The sequence below is a fragment of the Choloepus didactylus genome, chromosome 8, assembly GCF_015220235.1.
Source record: "Choloepus didactylus isolate mChoDid1 chromosome 8, mChoDid1.pri, whole genome shotgun sequence".
Classification (NCBI taxonomy): domain Eukaryota; kingdom Metazoa; phylum Chordata; class Mammalia; order Pilosa; family Megalonychidae; genus Choloepus; species Choloepus didactylus.
Genome location: NC_051314.1, coordinates 110,805,520 through 110,833,101, shown reverse-complemented (window position 1 = coordinate 110,833,101; position 27,582 = coordinate 110,805,520). Strand labels below are relative to the sequence as shown.

At 37.8% G+C, this 27,582-nt stretch overlaps 1 protein-coding gene across 2 annotated transcripts in view; it reads right to left on the bottom strand.

Moving 5' to 3' along the window:
• The window catches only part of ST8SIA1 (ST8 alpha-N-acetyl-neuraminide alpha-2,8-sialyltransferase 1), a 183,400-nt gene that overhangs the window by 120,484 nt on the left and 35,334 nt on the right, over positions 1 to 27,582 (bottom strand). For both annotated transcript variants that reach the window (XM_037846195.1, XM_037846196.1), the window contains exon 2: positions 7,631 to 7,775. In XM_037846195.1, the coding sequence (XP_037702123.1) occupies positions 7,631 to 7,775 (145 nt within the window). The remainder of the gene's footprint in view (positions 1 to 7,630; positions 7,776 to 27,582) is intronic.

Below are 27,582 nucleotides of genomic sequence, written 5' to 3'. Positions count from 1 at the left end.
TCTGGGGCCGTGTGCATCTGTGTGGCTTCCCCGCTGCGAAGGACCGAGTGAGGCGAGGGGAAGTGGGAATTGACTTGTGGTCCAAGATGACTTCTCCTACCTGAGATTTTTCTGTTTCTTTGATTCAGCATTTGTGGAGTTGTTCCCCAATCCCTACTTTCCTCCAGAGTTCTAAGCAAGTGGAATTTGTCCTTCATTCACCAAATCTCTGAGGAGTCTTTTTCAAGGGATGTTTATGTCACCATGTTGTTGGTGTCACCTCAAATATAATTTCTTAATTTACAATTTGCCCTTATTCTCTTCTTCACTTAGTTTCTGCTCTCTTTGCACTGTCTGCCTCCATGGGGCTTGACAAGGGCGAAGGTGAGGAAAATTCTACTTTATTGGGCCTAATTCTCAACCTCTATGTACACCCTGAGGCCACATCTGGAACTACTGCAGATTCAGACCAAGACCTGGGACATGGAGGCCAACTCTGGCCTTTGGCAGAGGGATTCTGAGTGTGGGAACCCAATGCTGTGGGAATCACCATCAAGTTATATCCACCTACTTCTGGCCCTTGGTTTGAAGTGTAGTTCTGGTACCTTGGCTTCTGCCTTATATTCAAAACATAGTCCTGGGTTGTCCTTCCACACTCTGGACTACCAACTCATACCCAGTTCTAATAACTGTGCTTTAACTCCATTCTCTAAAACAGTCCCTAATTTTGACTGTAATGCTGGGGTCCCAAGCTTTGTTTACTTGAAACCCTGCCTTGATAAAAGGATCATTTCCAAAGCCTCTAGAAGGCTGGGGCCCTGTCTTCCGGTCCACACCCCTTGGAATCTGCCATTTGGCAAAAACCTCCAGCCTAGAGTCTGGGAAGTTGAGGCCAATTGTTATTTTGGCTGTTATTTCTGTGATAATTCCACCTTCCCCCATTTTTCCTCTCTAGTTCTGCATACTATTAGCACATCACGTTACTTCTTACCATCTTCTAGATGCTGCCAACAGTTGCCTATTGTGAGACTCTAAATCTTCCTTTGAGGCTACTGACTGGACTTCCTCTTAGCCCCTCACAGTTAGGTTCACTCCCTCATCCTACCCTCACCCCAACCCTTGTCCCATCCTGATGGGCAAATTTATCTTTAGGACCAGTCCCTCCAATCTACTGGGGTGTCCTGAACTCTGCAGATACTAGGGTTATGGTTAGTCAGGCCATGGGTGACAGTAGAATAGTGAGCCATCTTTCAAGCAATCTAAGGATTACAGCCCAGTTAGCGCAAAAAAGATAGTGAGTTTATTTGAACTGATACAAACATTAAGTAAACATTCTCTGTACTCATTTTTATCTCTTTATTCCCTGACCAAATTAATTAAGCCCAAGAAAATTCAGCCTTGATATGGCTACTTCCCTCTAAGTTAATCAAATGTAACTTTATATATTTAAGAGACCCTTAACAGACTTGAGAAATGCAAATGAGCATGCTAATAGCTGAAATGAAACAGAAACCTCCTGGTACTCAAATAAATGCTCAAAACTAAATCAAATAGGATGGAAATTCCTTGCCTCCCCTGGACCTTTGCCAGTGGAAGGGGAAAAAAAAGCTTTATCAGCTTTCTCTACAGGAAAACACACTGCTATGTCACCAAACCTAAGAAAAAATGTTGTATGGAACATTAACACCTCCTGGGAAATATTATCACTTCTGTTAGACTTAAGGATGAGATCTGACTCAGTAGTAATTGGTGCCATGCATTTTTTCAATTGTTCCCAGGAAGCTAGAAGCCTGAGACATAATCAGTCTTTGTACTAAATTTTATACACTGTCAAATACTTTACAAAGACCCACACAGCATGGCAATATAGATAATTCTTTACATATATGTTTTCATTTTATTCTCAATCATAAGTGATATGTGAATTTTCATTTGAGAAAGGTCTTACTTTTTAATTATTTCTAAATTTGGAAAACAAGGCATCTTATAGATACTCTACTGGGTGACTCCACTGTATTACCTCCCTGCTAATCATTTCCTTACCTTTCCGTACAAAGATAGATATTTGGAAGTACTTGATGATCCACTCTCATTTCCTTGTTTTTCAGTGCAATTTGAAGAATAGTGAGTATTAATCCATTGTTCAGATATACTCTCTTAATTCACTGGAAATTAATAATTTACTTCACTTGCACTTTTAGTTTATCTTGTTTGTTATCCAACGATAAAGATGCAAATGTAAAATTGGCAGAGTCTGTAGAATTCTCCATTGCTACTTTATATTTCCCTAAATCTCACACTCAACAGACATATTTGTTCTTGCCATTCATTGACCTGGAAAATTGATTTTCTTTTCTAGTGTTTTTTTGTTTTTTAAATAAATCAGTTCCTGATATTACAAAATGCCAAGGAACTGTCTGAGTGTCATACATGGTTAGGCAGGTAATAACAGTAATTATTTTATCATATATTTGTGTATTTGTATAGTGCATAAATTACAAAGCATTTTTACACCCATAATCTCATTTTAACTTTGTTTCTCATAACACTGAAATATGAAGACCAGATATTATTAGTCTCAACTTGAAAATGGTAATATTCAGGCTGAAAACAATCATATGATTTGTAATCATAGAAAAAAGGCAAGTCTAGAACCCATATCTTTAGACTGTATTCCCTGTATAGTTCTCTAACCTTGGCATTTAGCCAAGAATGATAGGGTAAACTGCCTAAATTATTTAATGAGAGCGGACCCATATTCTGAAATCCCATAATGAAGAAGCAATGTGCAAAGAATAATTTTTGCTTCCCTCAGAGAACCTGGTTTTCTCTTTTATAGAAATGAAAATAATGTAACTGGTCTTATTTCCCTTTTCAATGTGAGTCACTTAGGGAGCTCAAAGCCAAAAACAGAGGGAAACTACAGTAATTGTATAGGTTCCAACAGCCTATTTTTTCTCCCAAACAGCTGCAGAAGAAATTTTTCCATTTATTCTAAGGGAAGTAAAAACACCTTAAAAAGGATTTTAAAGGACTTCACGGTGGCTGAATGATAAAAAAATGAACAATGAATCCACTAGAATCCATCTCTTTTTAAGAAAAAGAAGACAACGAAAACAACATAGTCTTCGAAATCAGATAGTCCTGGTTTCACACCCCAGCCCTTCCACCTCCCAGCTCTGGAATCTTAAATAAGTTATTTAACTCCTCTCAGCCTTAAATTTATCCAGGAAGTAGAGACAATAATAACAACCACACGGCATTGCTGTAAGAATAGAGTGAGATAACATGAAGAAACTGAGGCAATTTTACTATAAGTTGGCACATTCAGGGCATTTGCTTGGAGCTGAAACGCTGAACTATCCAACCTCTCTTGCAACTAAACATCACCATATGATTCATTTCTGATCAATGAGACATAAGCAGGAGTCTGCCAGTATTTTCTCCGCTGTTTCCTGCTGGGGTCATGAACCTAAACTAGGAGGTTCCTTGGCCATCAGCTGAAGATGGTAGAGCAGGCAGACGGGAGCCTGGGTGCATGAGGATAGCCATCATCGAGCTCTGAACTTCCCACCCCCTCATTCCTTACCACTTGAGATAATTAGGCACAGATTTGATTAAATCCCTGAGTCAGGTTTCTGTCCTAAAGCAGCCAAACACAAGCCTAAAAGGCTTGGCAAGGCTCTCTGTCTCCCAAACATTTATTTCCTTAGTTTCCTTCCAGTCCAAAAGGTATATGGTTGGGAAAATGATCATAATAGTATTGATAACTGAAAAAGCAAGCCATAGATCATATACTATGATCCGAATTTCATTAAGAGAAAAAAAATTGGTGTGAGACTTAGGGATGGCCAGGGGTTCAGATGATTGAATTAAGCACATTTTTTTTTTTTTAAGGAAAACAAAATTATGTATTTGCATTTTAACAAGGCCATTTGGACAACTGTTTTGAATGTCCTGCTGGGTTTCTCATGGGCCAGGGGCACTGGGGGTCCAGGCCAAGTGGAACATGACAGGAAACCCATGGCTGACAGGAGCAGCTGGAAATGGGTGTCTGTGTGTGAGTACATTAATGATGTTTTTTGTGATGCAATACATAAAGCCTTGAGTAAATACTTTGAGGTGTAATGATCAGTCTAAGTTTTTGATTTATAGCACATAACTATCCAGCATGATAAAAGAGAAGGTCAAGATGACCATGTTTTTATTACATCAAAAGGAAATATTTTTCAGATTATATCAGTACATTTGTAGTTTTTAACATGCCTGCTATACTCTCATCCATTTCCAAGTAAATTTATGCCTTTGCTTAGAGTTTATTCAATAAGACCTACAAACCCTGGACCATGCAGGCTTACAAGGGACAGTTACTGGCTAAGCAGGAAGAAGCAGACCCATCCTAGGATACTCCCAAAATAAGAACATTTTACCACCGCACTGTCCCCTCCAAACACACAGACACACACAAACACCACACAGCACATATCCTAAAAAACCCACGTGAGGTTTAAAATTCTACCCTTCATGCCTAATAATATACAACAAATATTTCACCAAAATTATATAGCCATTTGGAAACAGTTGCAACAGAATGTCCTGCTTGGTCTCCTACAGTTCAAACAAGGTCAGTGAGTGGTCAGTCCAAGTGGTCACAGACAGAGGGCCCCTTAGCAAGCACAAGAAGCTGGAAATGAGCATCTACACTAACTGGGAAGCACTGCAGTAGGTACAAAAATAAGAAATGGTTCTTGTTCCCCAGGAGCTCAGAAAATGGTATTGAAATAAGGAGAAAACTTGTGGAGAACGGTAACATTTAGCTATGTAGTTATGTATACAACTGTTACATGAGGCAGCAATGAATAAAAGTGGTAACAAAGCAATGGGAAGTTGAGGGAGATCCAAATGAGAAGCAACTGATTATAATCAAGGAGACTGAACATGGTATTCTAGGCAGCATCTCCATAGTACCCTAATGGTTATACACAGCCCTGATCAGGGCCTGCTAACACACACAACACACAGGGCATCTTCTTTCTTGCATTTCATTTTGGAAGAAAAAAGGATAAAAGGAGACAAAGGAATAATAACAATCTTAATGTGGTTAATATTTATTGAGCATTTAGAAGAAAAGTATAAAGTATAAAGGAACAGATGTATAATCAGAGCTGGAGAATGAGTGAAAGGAGGGATGCTCTGTTCATACTGGCAACACTGAACCCAGCCCACTCGCCTGCATTTCTAATCCACACTGTTCCTCCCACAGGGAACATGAATGAAGCACATCAATTAACTGGCATCTTATTTTCCTGATAGCAAGCTGGAAACATTTCACAAAGAAATAACAACCAGAGGGGGAAATAACCATCCTTTTTGTGATGCAAACTAATTTTCCAGGATTTCTATGGATTAGTCATTTCAGAATCTCAGCAGAAAAATACTTACATAGCTTAAAAAAGAAATCTACTCACTGAAATGGTCCAGCCCTTTGTAATGACTGTACACACACACAATGATGTAAAGACTTCTGATCCCAAGGGAAAAAAAATTTTTTTTTCTTTATTATTCAGGAAAGTTTCCTTGGTTTTGTAACTGACACAAACAGGCACAGAATTCATTTGCATATTCTTTAAAGAAGCAATGTTTCCTAGTATTCTAGTATCCTACTGCTGCAACTGACAGATAAGATGGGTGGCTGGCTTTTATTTCCATAAACAGCTCTTTTTTTTCAAATCTATTTTCTAGAACAAAGTTAGAAGTCAGTTGGTATGCCTGAAAGTCCTCATCTATAAAAATACTATTTTGGCTTTCTTTCAAAGTGTTTCTTTTTGATGAGCTGTTGAAGGAGAGTGTTTCCTTATCTCTTCTTCATTTCATAGCTAGTTGATAACAGTTTCTGTACATAAAAGAAACTGGGTTGGCTTGCTTAATCTCGGTTCTGCTATCCTTCAGAATCTAGATAGTTAAAAAAAAAACAAACTACCTCTCTTGGACTTCTTTGCAGCTAGCATTCTGTATGCAAATTAATCTTCACCTACTAGAGGCACCTTAGGGACATTTGGAAGGGGACGACGAATTAGAGCTCATCTTTCTGTTGCAGGCATTTGCGGCTGTGCTACTGGCAATGGAGGCTAGAACTTCCTAAACTCTAGACCACAGATATGGCAGTAGATTCTTGAACTCAAAAATTTCAGAAGCCACCAACTGACTCCCATGTTTCCGATGATTTTTTTAGTGTCAAATTCCCTATGTTAACTATCTTTCTGCCAAAAATACTTATGAAGGTTTCTGTCACCTGCCTTAAATCCTGACTAATAAAATCATATTCTTCATTTCTCAGCCTAAGGATGCATTGTATGAACAAGGACAACATTAATACCTACCATTTATATAATTCTTTGTAATTTACAAAGTACATTGACTTGCATTACCTAATTTGATCCTCTCCACAACTCTGTGAGGTAGATAGGACAGGTACTGCTCTCTTCATTTTTCAGATGAGAAAGCTGAGTCTCAGAAGAGTTAGGTGACTTATCCAAGGCACTTAGTAAGAGATGGAGGCAAAAGTTAATCCCACATTTTGTGACTGTTAGTAATTTCCTTTGCGCTAGGAAGGCTCCCAAGGACAAATAAGGAAGAGAGGGGGAGTACATGGATGCTGCCAATGAATCAAACTTTCTATTTCCTATTTAACATTCAAAAACTTATCATTATACTCTAAAATGATTAAATTAGACTAAAATACCTAAGGATGAGTCAGAAAATATGGGTATTTCATAGAATGTGCGAATTTGGATCTGGTAGAACCTGTGCCTCAGCTTTATAAGATGCCTCCTTTAAAGACTCTTTGGCAATTAAACAGATGAAAGAATCAGTCCCACTTTCCAGCTCTGACCCTGGATTCTCTCTGCACAATCATCCACCCAAAACCAAAAGTGGCTAGAAGACTTGGGGAGAACAAGATTCATTTCTCATTTTCCCCCTATTGGCAACTTTCATCTAAGATCTCCATTCTCCCCAAGAAGGGCTCCCTAGGACAAATATTTCCTTTTTTACCCCCACTTGCTGCCAGGATATATTTTAGTAAGACATTTGATTTCAATGCTCAGGAAACCAAGAAGAAAAACATTAAGCAAAGCTTGATTTAGACCACTTCAAAAGTGGTCAAATTGAATACTTTTCCTCCATATCCATACTCCTCCATTTCCTAGAAGTCTAACCACAGGGTTAACATGCAAAAGTCGTAAGAAGCGAACTTCTGGCATATGGTGCTCACTCACTGAGAACAACAGTTCTAAGAAAACATGCCAGTATGACAAATCGTTTACATCATTCCATAGCCAACCTCAAAATGCTGGAATTCCACATTTCCCTGACCATTCTCTGCTTGCATCCCTCACTCTCATGTGACTCAGCTCAAAAGGGCTAGGAAAACTGTAACTCTATAATATCCTATTTCCTTCTTTGTATGAAAATCACATGTGATTTTCTTCCCCCAAAAAATAACAGCTATAAAGAAAAACATTTAAAATTAAGAAGAGAAGAAAGGAGATGAAATGGAGATCCGGTTGGTTAGGCAGACAATTATCTTTTTTCTTTGAGATATCAAGAAATATAAGTAATTACATCAAAAGGCAACAAACGATATACTAACCTGGGGGAAGAGCGAATAAGTTGAATTGTCAATGGTGAATGAGTACAAAAACTCCCCATCATACCACATGCTCTTCCCCATTGGGGAATTCATTTTAGTCATAGCAAAGAGACGGGCAGGGTCACAGCAGTCTTCCATTTGTTTCCTAGGAGAGAAAACAGAGACAGCAGAAAGAACAGATTAATGATCAGCAGACTCATTCACTTGTCATTCCCACAGAGCTGTGCAGCCCTACCTCAGTGCTAGCTCACTGAAACATCAGCATCTCCAGGGAGATTAGGCTACTATTAATTCACTCTTCCAGGCATCAGAATGCATGGCTGGAATATTTCATAATTTAAAAAAATGTTTAAGAAAATTACATCAGCTCTCAGATGCAAATGAAATATATCAAAAGGCAAAAATAACGATTATAACTGCAATTGATGGGTTGATTCAGACATCCAGGTCCAGGAAAGACTTGGATAGTTAACGTTGGAGACTGTTGAGCTATTCCATTGCAGCATAAATGCATCTTTATCCTTATTTAACAATCAGATTGTTAAATACAGTGAGGAAGGAGTTTACATATGCTGTATATAGTAGGGAACGCAGAGAGTGGTCCAAAACACGGCATGCTTCCCAAAACTGGGGACAAGATTAGAGAACAACTGCTCTAAAACCCTTTTGAATAGAAATGGAATGAATGAAATGAGTGATGTGATTTCAGACAGTGGCAAAACAACCTGCCTTCTAACTGTTCAATATCGTGGGTCTTTTGTGTTCTCAGATTTTCTCTAACCTCTCAGTAGTGTATGACACAGTTGAGCACAGTGACCTTTGTGAAGATATCCCCTCACTCCCTTAGCATCTGAAATGCCAGCTTCTCTTGGACTGCCTCACCCTTCTGGGCTGGCAGGCCACTCCTCTGCTTGCCAATCAAATGTAAACCTTGCTACCCATCTGTAGGGCTATCTTGATATGATCTAAGGAAAAATCTGCCAGAAACCAATTCTGTTTACTCACTGAGCTTCCATTAGTAAAAGAACTTATTTCCTACTCCCACATCTAAGAAAATGAATAAAACAAACTGCTGACATAAACCACCTTGAATGCACCTCCACACAGGCAATGACACCCTCTGAGAGACCAGGTGGCTGAGCTTTCTCAGATATCCTTAGCTACCCATGGTACAGAAGCTAAGAGCTGGAAGAGGGCAGTAGAGTAGGATTACCTGGGTTCAAATCCTGACTCTGCCACTTACTAACTCTGTGACCTGGAGAAAGTTACTGAGCTTCAGAACTGGCCTCAGAGAATTTTATGTGTGTCTGAGAATTCCCTGAGAACGTACAGGAAGAACATTTAGTACAGATGTGATGCATGATAGATACTGTCACATTATCCTCATGCAATCTCAGCCTCTGCTGCAGTTAGAAGCCAAGGAGAACTCTTATACCTACAGAGGTTGGTGCTCTTCCTGCCACACTGTACTTTCTCTTGCACTCTTTCATAACTTGGTTGGCTTCCCCTTCACAGAGATTTCAGAACAAAGGCAGACAGGGAAAGGGACTCAGGAAGAAAATCTCCATCTTACCCAAGTTGCTAGACATAGTGTCACTTTTTGTTGCTATAGCATTATTTCATGTCTCACCAGTTGTACCTCTTTCCTTTCCTTTAATTCTTATCAGTGTTTTTACCATCCAAAAGGCTGCTTGATCACAGGGAGTGAGTTTTATAGTAAAATGCCTACATTTTGTCAAAAGAGGATCCTAGGCACTATATTCATTAAATGTACAACAGAACTAGACGTGGTTCAAGACTATCTTTAAAAATGAGTAGAACTATCAAAGACATGACTTTCAACTTTGTGGGGAAATAAACCAAAAATTTTGAGCCCCTATAGCATGCCTCACAATACCTTACCACTTTTAGTCATTACCACAACCTTAAGGGATAATTTAGATACTTGTTATTATTATTGCCCCCAACTCACAGCTGAGGAAACACAGGACTTGCTCAAGTCACCCATCCAGCAAGTGGCAGACATGGAAACCAGGTCTGCCCAGACTGGGTCTAAGCTTTTCCGTCTCTGCGTGCAACCTGCTTGGAACCCTCTCGATTCTCCTTTACCTGTCTCTACTCTGAAGGGAACTGAAGCACAGGCCAGGAGACTTACTCCAGTTCATCCAGTTAACAAATGGTTCAATTATTGAGAAGACATGTGTGAGGTGGTGTGGAATCAAATTCACATCTCTTCGTACAGCATCATCATGCCCAAGGGCAGTTGTATCTTTACCAGGAGGATCCAAAAACTTGACAGAAAATGGAAAGGGCCACATGTGTAAAATACTTTTGAACCCCTCAGAGCTATAGCAAATTCATAATAATCATATCACCATTTGCAGTATGGGAGTGCTTTGTCTATAGTAATCTTTCAAACTTTTCCCTCCATCCACAATGGCTCCCCATCTTCCTTCTGCCATGCGCATCTCTGTAGGGTGGTCAAAAGGGGCCACAGTGTGAATGTGTGTGTGTTCCCTGTGCCTGAGAGGGGCCCACCCTACCTCACCAAGTATCCTGGCAGCAGAAACAGTAGTGGTATTAGTACTACCAGTAGTAGTAGCATAGTAGCAGCAGTAATTTTTACTGAGTTCGTAACTAACATTGTGCTAGGTGCTCAGGATATAAAAGTGAATAATAAAATTAGACCTGCCTTCCTCAGAGAACATGGTCAAGAAAGGACAACCAACAAGCAGTCACTAATTGTGTATACAGTACCGCGACAGAGATGTGCACAGACAGCTGTGGCTGCTCAGACAGGGGAGGGTATCTAAGTTAGACCCTGGGTTCCAGGAAGTGTTTTCTGCTCTGAGGTGGTAACTTGGGAGGAGCTGGCAGGCAGAAGAAGGAAGCAGGAAGGCTGCCAAAGAAGCGTGAGGCACAAAGAAGCATTCCTTCCTCAGCATATACTACACAAATTTCAAGTCTGTGATCTCTAAGAAATTATTTTGAATAATGAATAATGAATTTCACCTCCAGCCACACAACAATCTTTCAAATCTTCAGGTGATCCTGGCGAGAAGATACATACCAGCTTTTAGAATTTTTAGCAAATTTAGTGCCCACTCTCTCGTACTTTGCACTGATGCTGCTTATTATTAACTGCTTCTCTTTTGTGGCAAACAATAGAATCATAAGAATCGAAGAAGCAAAAGTAAATCCATTTTCAGATTCAACTTTAATTTTGCAGTTCATTAAGGTTCAGCTGACTTTCAGTTGAGTATTGGAATTAAACATTGTAAGGCTTTTTATCATACGAGTTCAAGCTTCAGCGGCGGTCAAATATAATGAGGTTATAGTTGCATCATGAGAGCAAATATTATGAGGCCTAGGAGACACTTGCTAAAAACTCTCTCAGGTTTTCATCCTCTCCTAATGGAAGCCTTGGATATCAATTAAGCAAAGAAAACCTCATCTGCTTGTTGTGCCTGTAGATCAGGAAGAGGGGATACTGGGGAAACTAAGCAGGCAAATAAGGGTACAAAGCCAACCACTCAGTTAATAAATCTGCTGTTAAACTTCAGCTTTGAACTCAAGTAGTCAAATGTTTACTTCAATGCCATTTCTGGTATCCTTGAATGTGTATGTGACAAATGATAGTGTGGCCAAGCAAGCCACCATCATATCTAAACAGGGCATCACTGTGGCAACACTAGCAGGATGTGACATTAGGGTTTACTGTTTATAACTAAATAAGCAACTTAAATTTCTGGCAAGCAACCTAAAAGTAAACTGAGAGAAAATCTCTTCATGTGCTTTATATAGGTGAAGTATAAATGTATATTTATTATTGCAAGAGGGAAATGTTGCAATAATAAATATGTGAAAGCTGTTAATTCTGGGTATAAAAGATTATGGAGAACTATTGACTAGAAAGGAGAATAACTTGTCCCTTGAAAGGAATATTAAGAGAGAGAAGAGTGTGTTTGCTAGATAACATTAGCCAAAATATTACATCATTTTTCTGTCAACAAATATTTATTATTTTAAATAATAATACAAGGCAGAATAACAGAGTTCAGTTTATATAATAATTTCAGTCTTTGTGTAACTATTTGATTTACTAGCATTCAAATCATTAAACAAAATAACCTTTAATTTAATTCTATTTAGACAATGAGTTGTTCAGGAAAAAAGTCCTGGTTGGGACTTCTTCATATCTTGTTATGAGGAACTAATAAGAAAATGTCAACTTTGCCCCCCAAAAATTTCATGATGAAGAAAACTTTAAAAACAACATCCAGGAAAAATCATATCTGACCCAGACATACTACAGAATTCCTTATATTCTCTCTTCCCTGCTTTACTTTTCGTCATAGAATTTAACACTATTTATACAATTTATATGTTATATATTTAATTTATCCTCTTATTTATTGTCTCCTTCCCCAAGTCCCAGGATATAAACTCCACCTGGGGAGGGACTTTTGTCTTCCATTCACCCAGCTCCTGGAATGGCACCTGATAACATTGAGTAGGTGCTTAATAAACATTGACTAAATGAATAAATAACAAATAGGAGAAAAGGAAGAATGTGCTAGAGAAACAAGCACATTTTGTTCTCACTACTTAAAATACAAATCTAAAAAGTTAATTCCTTATAGTTTCAGTTTATGGAGACTAAATTTTTTTAAAAGTTTGTCAAAATGATTGCTATAGAGTGGCAAACATTTTCCATAATAGAAGATCCAGGATTTTTGAGATTTGATAAACAGTAAATCTAAAGGTCCTTATACTGTGCACTTAAAGGTTAGTGCAGTTAAGAAGGCATGTCTGTAGCCCTGCGAGCACGTACCGTATGGGCACAGAAGCAATCCATCAGCTGGTGGTGCTGACAAATTATTTATCTGTCACTTGAATGTCAAGCTTTCAAGATTTGACTTCTGAAATGTTAGATGAAGTTTCCAATTTAATCTTGTCCCCAAAGTTCTTTCTATTTAGTGATATACGACTTCAGTTAATTATCAACTTTAACATTAGGCATCTGGCCAAATCTGTATGTAATACATTTCCTCCAGACAGCTAAATCAATAGTCCTTATTGTAAACTGTCCTGAGTCAAGTTCCTAAAATTCCTTTTGAATTATTATATGTTGACTCCTTGGGTTAATGTCACAGAGCCTCAGATTCATTGCTAAAAATGCGTGTGGGTCCCACCATCAGTGGATGGTTTTGTGATTAAGTAAATATATATAAAACACCCAGCCTATATAATATGTTCTCAATAAATATTAATTTCATACTCCTACTTAGGGACCACACAACTCTGCCTGTCTGGCACAGTCCTAGTTTATGGTTGTTTTCTGGGCATAATAATGAAGAACTACCCCCCTTCCGTTCTCAAACATGTCCCTCTTTGGTCGATAAATTATATGTACGCCCTGTTAAGAGTAGAAGGTAAAAAGCTGGCTCCAATAAAAGAGGGTCTTTCTTTAAGTGTGGAATCTGTGGCCTTTGGAGAAATCAGAGAAAAGTTTCCTATTTTCAATAACTAAATGGCAGATTTCACAGAGATTATGAAGTGTAGGATTTGGGCTGTCATAAAGTTGGGTTTTTTTCCCTCTTGCTTAAAGAAATCTTTGTTTTTAAGGCATCAGTTTTGAAGCAAATTTAAAAGTCAGGAGTCACTGTTGACCGAAGGTATGGGATCCAGAATAAAAACTGACAGAAGTACTCCAAAGAGAATGAGGCACTTGCCCGGGGTGGGCTAGTGGAAGCTATGAAGACAGCACTCTCTTGGGCCAAAGGCAAAACCTTCTGTCCATGCTGGTCTGCTCTAAAGGCTGACATCACTGATCCAAGAGGTCCAAAATATACACTAGATAGAGTGGAGCAATTTATGTACATCTTATATTTCTATAAAAATCTATTTAAGAAGAAGTATGTAGAGAAGAGTTAACTTTTCATTAGATGATTGCTTGAGATAATGTTTTCTACAGATATAATAAGTCTTTTAAAAGACTAATCTTATGGATAATTTGCCAGAATTGCAAATATAGAGAAAAACAGCTCTTATCCACTACTTAAGGCGGCAAGTAATCTTTTATTTGGCAGCACTTTATTCTTCACATTTGAGATGGCTGCATAATAAAGGAAAAGTGCACCAAAGAAGGGTAGATTAGTGTCATGTGTAATTTGCTTTTCTCTAGAACAGGCAAAGTTCATTGAAGTGAGGAACTTTGGGAATACAAGTATTTAAGGATGATCTGTTTTTCCCTAATATGTATTTGTTTTGCAATGTACCTAACAAGTAGACATGATAATTTGAATTTAAAATGTAAACCCTTCCAGGAAGGATTTCAATGAACACTCACTTCCGGTCTTCCTTCTTATGCTTACTTGGTCTATATAGCTAGAAAGATACTAACACTATCCTTTGGAAGCAACTATTTGCTATTTCTGTAATGGAAGTAGCTGGGCTCCTTTGTACAGTGCTCATTCAGTCAGTCAACAAATATTTATTGTGCACCTTCTATGTGGCCAATACTGTTCTCAGCACTGGGGATAGAGCAGTGAATAAAGCAGGGGAGTAAAATCCCTACACTCTTAGATTCTAGTGGGGGAAACAAACAGAATAAATAGTGTGGGGGAGCTGCAACAGTGTGGCTAGGGAGGTCCTCCCTTGGTAGGTGACCTTTGAGGTCCAGATCAGAAGCTCCAGTCCACATGTTAACAAACCCCCATACTCCACTGGTCTCAAACAGGTGCGCACAACGCAGATGCTCCAAACTGCAGACACTGATTTACAGCTGAGCTGCAACTTGACATAGCAGGTTGGGATGCAGCAGGAATGGCTTTATTTAATTGTGGTCACTGATCCTCTTAAAGAGCACTGGGGAGGCCAGATATTATGTATTCAATATAAGCACCCTATTCAGAAACACATTTTCTTTCTTATTCCAAGGACACCCAGGTCTGAGATTATTTATGTGAACAATGGTGAGAAGTTAGTGGAAGGCAAAGTGAATAAAAAGAGGAGGAAAAAGATAGAAATGTTATGGATTTTCAAAATTATATGCATTTTTCTAAACAAAAATTAAGTTGACCAGGGGAGTGGTATATTTTAGAGGGCAAAGGCCAGGAGTCACACTCCTTGAACTCATCCCAGCTCCACTGTCTATGAAATGCATGATGAGCCAGTAGTATTTGTCCAGAAATTTTTTCTGACCATTATTGTCTCTTTCATGACTTACGGCACACAATTCTGATATTTCTGTAAATAACAGTTCTAGCATTTGAAAAAATTCAGAATTATTTTCTAAGAAAAATTTTGGCTTTGCACAATGATTCATTTCCATAGGATGAAATTCTGCATAAGAACACAAAACGGATTCTTAATTTTCTTAACAGAATATTAACTTTCCCACCTGCTAATCTAAAACACATGGATCTCTCTTTATTCAGCACAGAAAATCAGCCTTTCAGACTGTCAACAACCTGATATTGACTGGCATCTAGTTCCTATCAAATGTATGTTTGAAGGAAAAAATTTTTGGGGAAGACAAAGGGATGTGTCAGCTGCCTTTTCTCCTAGAAGCTAAATTCTGTATATTCTTTTTTTTTATCAAGTCAAATCATGAGCAAGTCATCTATTTGCATTATATAAAAGTGCTTCTATTTATAAATGTCCACCCCTTAAATTTTTATAGAAGTAAATAAGGCTATTCTCCAGGTCAAATGGGTCAATTCAGCTTGCCACCAATATATTGTGAAAACTATCATAGGCAGGCATTTTTCATCTCATCCATCCATCATCTCTCATCTTCTTGCTATGTTTGCTACATTTGTACTTAATTTTGAATTGTTTTGTGAATATCACTGACCCCATAATGATGGAAAAGTGTTGAGGTATTGAAAGAGTTGAAAGCAACAGTTATGGAAAAGCATAGGATTGGAAAAGCAGAAAAAAAAAAGCAGAGATGATATTTTTAAGAACTGAAAGCACTGAGAAAATAAAGACTATTACAAGTGGAATGGAATGAATCATTTGACATAAATTGAACAAAGAACAATGGGTAAATCAGAAGAAGAATAATGGGTGAAACAGTTCTGTTTTTTTTTTTTATTTTATGGACACAGGATAAGCAGAGACTGAAAAGTAGACAAGATAAACCTACCATGATATATTCAGTGTTTAGAGATTAAAGACTGCCTCCAACTGGGGGAGATACAAAAATGTTTCAATTATTGCTAAAGAATAAGCATAGACACCAAATGCTTATTGACCTAATGATAATTCAAGGTAATGGTAATGCATTATTAAAAAATTTCAAGAAGCAGGTGGTGAAACTACTACGGATGACAGCTGGCCATGGATGTGTAGCAAGCCTTAAGTTAAAGGTCCCCCTGAATCTGGATATCTGATGGGCAGGGTGGGGCACAGAGCAAGCATTTATTCAGTACCTGCTAAGAGTCCATCACAGCACTTGAGGAGCTCATCAAGGAAAGTGGTTACCTGCCTCAAAACCCTTCATTGCAGACAAAACTTAAACCACTTTGGAAAAATGTACCTGATTGACTATAAGTCAACAAGCAGAAGAATGTGCTTTCAAAGGACAGACTCATACTCTAGTTGGTGTAAATGTATTGAGGAACACACAATTAAAATCCTCTTGGTCACTTTGTACTTAAAAACAACTTTTAGAAATCTAATCTATGTAAAAGTTAAGACATCTCGGAATTAACTAGCCACCCTGTAGAAATTCCTTCACCAAGTTACATTAACAATGGTATGCTTTTATAGAGGGTCAGTTTAAGAAATAGCTACATCAAAATAGTGTTCACTTTTCTGTAAAATAGACACATAATGTCTATTATGTACCCATGGTATTATTTATCCACAGAACTTATTCCTTGAATTTAGAGTCAAGAAAATGTTCTTCTAATTACATAAAAGTGCATGCTTCTATTTATTGAACAATGAGAATTATTTTGACCCATTAAGTGTCTCTTTGGTCTGGGTCACCAGGAAGTTCAGAATTAAACACAGCACCATTATAAGACTATCTCAACCACAGTTTCATGCACTGCTATTCCTCTCCTCTTTATTAATGGTTGCTTTAAAAATGTTAGTGTAATCTAATTTAACCTGTATGGTCAGTTTATTTAAACAACATAATTACATGGAAACTAGAATAGGGAATGAGATCTTGTTATTCTGTATAGATTAATGTAATACCCTAATACATCCCAGAGGCTTTGGGGCAGAAAATAAAAAAGCATTTGCAAAGTCCTCTTGAGGGACTGGAGAAAAATGTGGAAATATTAAACTTCTCCACCTCAAAAATTCCTGATATTCTTGCAAGCATTAGGGACTCCCAATTTAATAAGTCAAGCCCTTGATCTTGGGGCTTGCCCTTATGAAGTTTAGGAATAAGCAAAGGAGAGGCTAAGCCTACTTATAATTATGCCTAAGAGTTACTCCCAGAGAACCTCTTTTTTGCTCAGACATGGCCTCTCTCTCAGCCAATTCTACACAAATCTCACTATCTTCCCCCTACGTGGGATATGACTCCCAGGGGTGTAAGTCTTCCTGGTAATGTGGGACATGATCCCAGGGATAAGTCTGGTCCTGGCATTGTGGGATTGAGAAAGCCTTCTTGGACAAAAGGGGGAAAAGAAATGGAACAAAATAAAGTCTCAGTGGCTAAAAGATTTCAAATTGAGTCAAGAGTTCATTCAGGGGGTTATTCTTATGCATTATATAGATATTCCTTTTTAGCTTCTAGTGTACTAGAACAACTAGAAGGAAATACCTGAAACTTAAACTGCAATGCAGTAGCCTTGATTCTTGATGATGATTGTATAACTACAAAGTTTTTACCATGTGACTGTGTGACTGTGAAAATCCTGTAACAGTCACTCCCTTTATCCAGTGTATGGGCAGATGTGTAATAAAATAAAAACTAAATAAATAATGGGAGGGATAAGGGGTCTGGGATGTTTGGGGTATTCTTTTTCTTTTTCTTTTTTTCTTGGAGTAAACAAAGTGTTCTAAAATTGATTGTGGTGATGAATGCACAACTATATGATGCTACTGTGAGCCACTGATTGTATACTTTGGATAGGTATGTGAATATATCTCAATAAAATTGCACTAAAATTTCAGTGTAAGATATTGTAAAATTATGTTGGATTAAGAAATTGTAAATAGTTCATATTAGAGAAATAGACAAAAATAAATATCACTGATAATCCCTCTACACAGAAATAACCACTATTTCGATTGTATATTTTGTGCCTTTTTCCTATTTATTTGTCTGTTCAATTTATTCAACAAATATCATGCAACTAGTACGTGTCGGGAATTTTAATAGGGACTGAGGATACAGCAGTAAAACAAGAAAGACTCATTGCCTGCCTGCTTGAAATGTACACTAGGGAGACAGAGAAGATAAGCATGTAACCAAATGAAATACATAAGAAAGTATCACAAGATAAGTTAAGTTTTTTGGAAAAAGAAACTGAGGCTTGGTGATCAGTATGTGCTAATGAATGATGAAAGAGCAAACGAATGAATGAATTTGCATTCCTTCAGTAGAAACAGAATCACTTTCTGAGTGGAAACCATAGCTTGCTTTATATAAGTACTATTGTACAACCCACTTTTTTTCACTTAACTATATACCATATAATGATCATCTTTTAATGTCTTATGTTCTTGTAGAATCTGAATGTGGTACACCATTAAACAGATTTGGCAATTAATTTATATTTATTTAACTCTAAATAATTTATCCCATTTTATAATGTTTGGAATTTCATCTGTTTCCAATTTATTGATGATACAAACAATTCTGTGATAAACATTCTCATATTGAGATTTGTAAGCACATCCATGATTATTTTCTTGGGAAAAATTTTTAGATGTAGATTTGTTGAATCAAATGGAAATACTAATTGGGTTCCTCCTACTTCAAAAAATATATTACACCATCTTTGATTTTATCAAAGTAAAATATGTACAGCATTTAAAAACTATGAGACAAAAAACAAAAGTTTCAGATTACCCATATTACCTTTCAAATGACCCATGCCCATATCTGCATCCAAAAGGGTAACTTTTCATTTTTCTAATTATCATTCTGACGGTGCTACTTTCAATTTTGTGTATTACCTATTGACTTGGTAATATAGGAGGTGAAGATACCACTTTCTAATTGTGCCCCCAAAATTTTTTTTTTTTTTCCTAGAGCTAGTTGTCTTTTCCATTTGCTTCATTTGTAACCTATGTTTCAATAATCCACCTTCTGACTTCACAAAAAACCATCAAGTTTTCTCAATATGGTTAAACACATCAGGAATCAGTAAGTTCAACTTTTTCTTGGAAACATCTCTTCTGGAGACTTCTGTACTCCTCTGAACTGGGGTTCTTGATCTCTAGATTTGGTGAGCACCTGTGGTCTTGGGAATTGCCTTCACCTGCTTCCTGTATTGCATTACCCTGTTTCCTTTATCCAATTTTTCTGTTTCTTAGTACTCCCTCATTTTGGGTTAGCATAAAATCTATCTCCTTCTTGAGAAAAGGTTCAAGCGAAGCACATTTTTTGAGTCTTTGAATGTCGAAAACACTTCCTAGTTTGGCAGGTACAAATTCTAGATTAGAAACAATTTTCCTCAGATTTTTAAGGTATTACTCCATTGTCTTCTAGGTTTCAGTGTTTCAACTGAGAAATCTGACATAATTCTTATATCCAATAGTTTGATGGTAATCATATTTTTTTTCTTCAAAAGTTTCTAGTATCTTACCTGAGGGATTCTGAAATTTCACAATAATATGCCTTGGCTAGGTCTTTTTGCTAGACAATTAGTGATCCCTTTCAACAAGGAAATTTCAGTCCTTCAGTTCTGGAAGGAGCCTGTTATTGTTTCTTCAATAACTTCCATCTTCTCTTTCCTTTTTATTTCTATTTCTAGAAACACCATTATCCAAATTTCTTATTTTGTTTCCCATTTTTAACCTCTTTATTGTTCTTCGTACTTTTGGGGAGTGATTTCCTAAACTGTACTTTGCAAATAAGTCTATTTTAATTTACACTATCACATTTTTAATAAGTCTTTTCTTACCTTCGGAAAGTTCCAATTTCATAGCTTTCTGTCCTCTGTAAATGCAAAGTATTTTGTTTGTGAAAATCATCATTATTTTATAAGTTACATATTCTACTGCATCTTCATTGACTTTTTCCTGTCTTTCTTGGTTTCTCTCTTTCATGTTTGAAGTTTTCTAGAAATACTTAGAGACCTTTAGCTGTCCATTTACATCTAAGAACAAAGTACACAAACAGTTGACTAGAAGCTCTTTATGGTTGGGTGGTGATTACTAACTGCTGGGCTTCTTCAGAAGGTAATCCAACAGGGATCTAGACATTTCACTGGGGGATCCCCAAATTTCAGAACCAATAGACTTTTCTCTTAGACTGATCAGTTTCCCTAGAGTGGAACCCTCCAATTTCATGGTGGGAAGAGAGATTTAAGTCCAGTTGCTAACACTCTGGGAGCCAAGTGAAAATGTGAGCTGAGATCTTACTATTCATTATGTGGCCTGTCACTTAATTCCCTATTCTCAGCTGATTTCCCAAGTCTAGATTCTCTCTGGTTCATCCCGAAGTTCTCTAACATATGGGCATGGACAAATTTTGGGTCAGTGGGTAAGGAGAGATCTGAAAGACTTCCAACCAATCTTCATGGTTTTAATGTCATCAGAACACTCACCACTAATTTCCAAGTCTTTCAGGAATTCTGCAACATGAACTGCTTCCCTCTCACAGGCTTCACTTGCTAGAAGCATTCAAGATTTAGATTTCCAAACACTCCTAGTTAGCTATCACTTGGCCATCTACTTTTCACCTCCTAAAATTATGTTGATGCCTGTGCCGGTTTGAACGTACTGTGTCCCCCAAATGCCATTATCTTTGTGGTCTTGTGAGGAGATGTTTTGGTGATGGTTGGATTTGCTTGGAATGTGCCCCACCCAGCTGCGGGCAATAATTTTGATGAGATGTTCCCATGGAGGCGTGGCCCCGCCCATTCGGGGTGGGCCTTGATCGGTGGAGCTATATAAATGAGCTGACTCAAAGAGGAAAGGGAGTGCAGCTGGGAGTGATGTTCTGACGAGGAGCAAGCTTGCTAGAGAGGAACGTCCTGGGAGAAACCATTTTGAGGCCGGAGCTTTGGAGCAGACGCCAGTTGCCTTCCCAGCTAACAGAGGTTTTCTGGACGCCATTGGCCATCCTCCAGTGAAGGTACCCGATTGCTGAGGTGTTACCTTGGACGCTTTGTGGCCTTAAGACTGTAACTGTGTAGTGAAATAAACCCCAGTTTTATAAAAGCCTGTCCATCTCTGGTGTTTTGCATTCTGCAGCATTAGCAAACTAGGACAATGTCTTTTGTCTGCTGTTGTCTCCTCTTCTATTCTCTTCATTATGAGTTTATACCTATTTATATTCCTCTCTTCATTTTAATAGTCTTTCAAGAGAGCCAGAAACCAGAAGGGAAGAAGTATTATCCTTTTCAAGTTTAATTTCTTTACCTGTGATTCTTCAATAATGTTTTCTGATTTTAAAATGTCTGTGTACAAAATTATTGAAAGGATACCCAGAAAATTTGGGGTGCTTTGGAGAAAGGGAAATGGGGTATTAATGACTTTAATTTTAATCTTATATGGGTCTATCTTTTTATTGCTGTGAACTTATATTACTTTATCATTTCAATCTAATTCATTTTTTAATTTATTAGAGAAGTTGTGGGTTTACAGAACAATCATGCATGAAATACAGGAATCCCATATACCACCCCATCATCAATACCTTGCACTGGTGTGGAACATGTTACAATTGGTGATGGCACATTTTTATAATTGTACTATTAATTAAAGTCCATAGTTCAACTTAGGGTTCCTAGTTTGTGTAGTGTAGTTATATGGGTTTTTAAAAATTTTTTATTCAGTTACCATATAAACAATCAAACATTTCCCCCCTTTAATCATATTCAGATATGTATTTCAGTGTTGTTAACTGAGTTTACAATGTTGTGCTACCATCACCACTATCCATTACCTGAATATTTCCATCATTCCAAACAGGAAACCTGTACATTTCAAGCCTTAACTTCCCTTGCCCTATCCCCACCCTGTACCTTGGTAACCTAGATTCCAGAGTCAACTCTATGAGCTTACTTATTCTAATTGTTTCAAATCAGTGAGATCATACAATATTTGTCCTTTTGTATCTAGCTCATTTCAATTACTATGATGTCTTCAAGGTTCATCCATGCTGTTGCAGGTATCATGATTACATTTTATGATACCTGAGTAATATTCCACTAATGTATATATGTTTTATTTATCCATTTTTTGGTTGATGGACACTTGGGTTGCTTCCATCTTTTAGCAATTGTGAATAATGCTGCTGTGAACATCTGTGTGAAAACATCTGTTTGACTACCTGTTCTCAATTCTTTGTATATATACCTAGCAGTGGGATTGCAGGGTCATAAGGTAATTCTATGCTTATATTTCTGAGAAAAGCTGCCAAACTGTCTTCCACAGCAGCTGCAAAATTGTACATTGCCACAGAGTTCCTATAATGCCACATCCTCTTCCAATACCTGTTATTATCTGGTTTTTTTTTTTTTTTAATAGCCATTCTAATGGGTACGAAATGAAATCTCATTGTAGTTTGGTTTACATTACCCTGATAGCTAATTACGTTGAGCATCATTTCACATGCTTTCTGGCCTTTTGTATATCTCCTTTGGAGAGATATCTATTCAATTCTTTTGGTCATTACTTAATTGGGTTGTCTTTTTGTTGTTAAGTTGAAGGATTTCTTAATATATTCTGGATGTTAAACCTTTATCAGATGTGTTTCAAAATATTTTCTCCCATTGTGTAAGGTGTTGTTTTACTTTCATGCTAGAGTCCTTTGAGGTCCAAAAGTTTTTAATTTTGATGAGGTCCCATTTAACTATTGTTTCAGTTTGCTAAAGCTGCCAGAATGTAATATACCAGAAATGGGTTGGCTTTTTTAATGGGGATTTATTAGGTTACAAATTTACAGTTCTAAGGACATGAAAGTGTCCAAATTAAGGCATCAAAAGGAAGATATCTTCTTGGAGGAAATGCTGCTGGCACCTGGGGCTCCTCAGAGAGAGACCTCTCTTTTAGTTACTACTTTCATGGTATGTTTTTTCCATCCTTTCATCCTTAACCTACCTGTAGGTTTGACTTTAAGGTGAGTCTCTTGTACACAGCATATAGTCGGGTCATGCTTTTTTATTCAATTTGCCAACCTATGATTTTTGACTGGAGATTTTAATCCACTTATACTTAAAGTCACAACTGATAATATAGGACTTTCTTCTACCATTTTTATCTATTTATCCTTTGTACAACTTAAATCTTTCGTGTCCCTCACTTCCAATCTACTTTTAGAATTATTTGATTTTTTTGTTGTATCACATATAATGCCTTCTCATTTCTATCTGGAGATATTTTCTATCTATTTCTTTGTGGTTACCATGGGGTTAAAATTTAACATCCTAAATATACAACAATCATATTTGGTTTGATACCAACTTAACTTCAATAGCATGCACATATACTATTCCTATACCTCTCTGTCCCTCCACCATTTTTTTATACTTGTGACCACTCATATCTTTGTACACTGTATGTCCAAAAACAGATTTATCATCGCTTTTTATGCATTTGCATTTTAGTACCTGTAGGAAGTAAGAAGTGGAGTTACATATCAAACAATACACTTCAATAATATTGGCATTTATAAGTACCCAAATGGTTACTTTTACCAGTGGTCCTTATTTCTTTATGCTCCTTTGAACCACTGCTAAATGTCCTTTCCTTTCAGTGTGAAGAATTCCAGTTAACCTTGCTTAGAGGGCGGGTCTCGTGGTGATGAACTCCTTCAACTTTGTTTTATCTGAGAATGTTTTAATCTCTTCCACATTTTTGAAAGAGAGTCTTGCCAGATATAAAATTATTGGCTGGCAGTTGATTTCTTTCAGCACTTCAAGTATTTCAACCCACTGCCTTCTTGCCTCCATGGTTTGTGATGAGAAATGGGCACTCATTCTAATTGGGACTCCCTGAACACATCACATTGCTTTTCTCTTGAAGCTTTCAGAACTCTCTCTTTCCTTGGCATTTGATAGTGTGACCAATACATGACACAGTGTGTTTTCCTTCATGTTCATCCTGTTTGTTGTTCTCTGGGTTTCTTGGATGTGCATATTCATGTCTTTTGCTAACTTTGGGAAGTTCTCTGTCATTATTTCTTTGATTATTCCTTCCAATCCTTTCTCTCTTTCTTCTCCTTCTGGGACCCCCATAATGCATATATTGGTGTGCTTGATGGTGTCCAACATGTCTTAGCCTATTTTTGCATGTAATGTTGCTTTTGTCTTTCTGCTCCTCAGCCTGACTCATTTCAAGTATCTTGTCTTCTAGTTCACTGATTTTTTCTTCTGCTGCTCTAATTTGCTTTTGAAGCTCTCCTAGGCATTTTTCATTTCAGTTATTGTGGTCTTCAACTCCAGTACTTCTGTTTAGTTCCTTTTTAAAATTTCTCTCTTTACTGAGACTCTCATATCGTTCATTCATCATTTTCCTGATACCCTTTAATTCTTTCTCTATTTTCTTTCGTCTCCTTGAACTTTTTTTTAGATCTTTTTTTCAAAGGCTTTCTTCAGTATGCTCACATTCTCATCTTCTTCATTGATGTTTACTGAATTTTTATTCTTTTCCTTTGGATGGACCATCATTTCCTGTTTCTTTGTTGCTCCTTTCCTCTTTTGTTACACACTGAACATTTTAACATTTTAAAATGTTAACTCTCAGATTTACTTCCTGTGATGTTTGTTTCATGGTTTTGCAACCAGCTAGTAATGACAGGGATTTTCTTGAGCTTCAGAGCTCCTAACAGAAGGTCTGCCCACAGCAAATGCAGTGTGCATGCAGGGTTTTCCCTGCCTTGTGGGCCTGTGTCTTGTCCTGGCCTTTTGCTTCTTAGTTGCTTTGCAGTTTCCCCACTTACAAGAGTTTGGTATCCCCTCTGTTTCCCAAGAGACAGACCTCCCTCTCCTGGGTGTTTGAAGCCAGCAGGCCTTTGGCTCAGACTGTCCACCTTGATAGAATTTTACAATCCTTTTGTCATCTCATGCTGTTTTTCCCTGGAAGCCAAATTCTGCGGGGGAGGACACAATGGAGAGGACTTTCCCAAGGCAGTCTTTCCCAGCCAAAACAAGGCCACAGGGAACCACAAACGGGGCACAGACCACTCCAAAGTGCCCTGGGGAGGGGATCAAAAAGGGTGCCAAGAACCTCTCTGATGGCTCCCCAAAGCTGTGTTTTCATGGTCTGCCCAGCAAATGTAGCCCTTCAGCTAACTGTCCCCCACAGCCCTGAGGAAGTGCAGTGTCTTTCAATCTCCACCACCACCACCTGTTTCGGGGTGGGCTGAAACAATGGCTGCCAGCACCTTTTTGGGGCAGATTGAAACAGTGTCTACCTTCAGAGCCAGGCCTCCAAGGATCCAAATTCACTAACCAAAAGCAGTATTCAGTGATCCGCTGTGTCCACCCCTGTTCTTGGGGAAGAAGATTTTTAAGTCCCCTTCTGTCAGCAGCAGTTAGTGAGGGGCTGGACTCCACAGCAGCCTGACGCAAGAGTGGGGGTGTGGGTGCCGGGAGCCGCTCATATAGAGACAGCATTTTACTGTTCTTTACCGTAATTTATCAGCCTCTTCCTCCCACTCTTCTCTGGATTTGTACATTGTTTTTCTGGCCTCTAGAGTTTCAATAGTTGGTTCAGACAGTTCTCACCTGTTTAACAGTTGTTTTTGTGGAAAGCCTGAGTCCTGGAGCTCCCTACTCCATTGTCTTCCCACAATGTCCTAAATCTGATTCGTTTTAAAAGCTATTAAGAAATGAAAATTTAATAGATTATCATTATAGAAAATTTGAAAAGTTATATAAAAGGATAAAGAAGAAACTGAAAGTTAAAACGTAATACCACCACCTAGAGAAAAATACTATTAACATTTTTCCGCCTGTGATCTTGGTGTTATCCTCTCAGGTTTTCCTCAAAATTGGCGCATCTTCAAAATCCCTTTCTTAACTACATCCTTGACTTCTACCCATAAAAATACTAATAACTGTACTAAGCTAAATAAAACTTCCCTCAACTATGCAACCTCCTCAAGATATTATAAAATCGCTCCAAGTTTTTTTTTTTTTTTACAAATATCTTAAAACACTTACTTCCTTTATTTCCTTATATCCTCTTCATCTGCCTCCAGCCCATCACCTTTATTGAAAGTACTCTCTCCAAGGTCTTCAATGACATCCAAATGGCCAAATCAAATCAAATGGCCTTTCCTCATTTTTTACTCATCCCGACCACTCTGGCATTTGACAAGGTAGACCAATGCCTTCTTTCTTACAAGCTAATCTGCCCTTGATATCCACAGCAGTATATCATCCTGCCTAACCACCATCCTCTCCAATTGCTTTTTCTCTCTTTCCTGAAAAAAACAGCACTTTCTCCTCCCATCACCTAAATGTGGTTATGTCCCAAGGTTCAAAACTTGCACCTCAGCATTTCTTCTAATTATAATGACCAACTGAGTCACAGTCACAGTAACTCTACCTCTTATTGCTGTAGGGCTTTGGTCAAACCATTTAACTCTGAATTTTTGTTTTCTCACTTATAAAATGGGGATACAATTCATTGATTAAATATTATAAATAAGGCATATGAAGTACTTAGTTCACAGTAAGTGCTCATACATAGTTGTGGTTATTATTATTCTGATTCTATAAATACAGGGTTTTTTTTCACAATAATAAAAAAGAGTGCCATGGGAGGCAAAGGAAGAATGAATTTCAAGAAGAGGAGCTGATCAACCTTATGTTTCTTCCAAGGCATAAAACCAAGCCCAGAGAGAAGCCTGGGCCTCCATGTGGTAGTAGCACCACTTGAGAGGAGAACACCCAGCAATTCTCCATCTACAGGGGGCACCTTCGTGAGAAAGCCAAAGAGCCAGTGCCCCTGTGACTAGTGATTTGGGAAAATACTCAACCCATTAACTAATATTGCCTAGAGAAAATATGTCCCCAAATGACAGTGCTCATGTCACCACTGAATCTTATGAAAAGAAAGGTGTGGCTATGTTTTCTAGATAAGTTGTTTTGATAATTTTTTAAGGAAAATAAAAGTACTTGAAAGCCTTATAAGCCTCTATGTATTTAGAAATAGACTATAAAAAATGCTAAATCTCCTCCTCCACACTTATAACATATCTTACATTTCTTTTGCCATAAAAATAAATAAAAATGTGATAATCTACATGTTATATCAAAAACAAACAGCCTAAAAGAAAAACACAAGCTGACCAGAAGGGCCGAGAGAACCTTTACAGCTCATGGAAGTATTTTAGACAGCAGCTGCAGACTGTTCCCAGACACTCTGATAATGGAGAAGATAATTAGTTTTCCCCAGCAAAGAAAAACAGAAGAATGAATGAGTTCAAAACCCATAAATTAATTCAATTCAGTGAGTGTTTGTGTTTGAATAAATCCTATGTGTTTGAAATTGTGGGTCAGGAAAGATGTGCAAGACACAGACAAAAGGAATGAAAGGTAGCTGAGTATTTATTCACTTGTTCATTCATTCATTCATCTATTAAATATTTATTACACACTATTTCTGTGCCAGACAATGTTAAGCTTTGGGAATGAAGGTCAATAAGATGCAGTGTCTGTCCTCAAGAACCCCATGGTCTTGTGGCAAGAGAGAGGAGCAAAGAATCAACCTCAGTACAGTTGCTCGGTGCCAAAGAAGAGGAGGAAAACAATTTGCCACACAAAAGAGATAGCTGGAGAGGTTGGTGGAGTGAG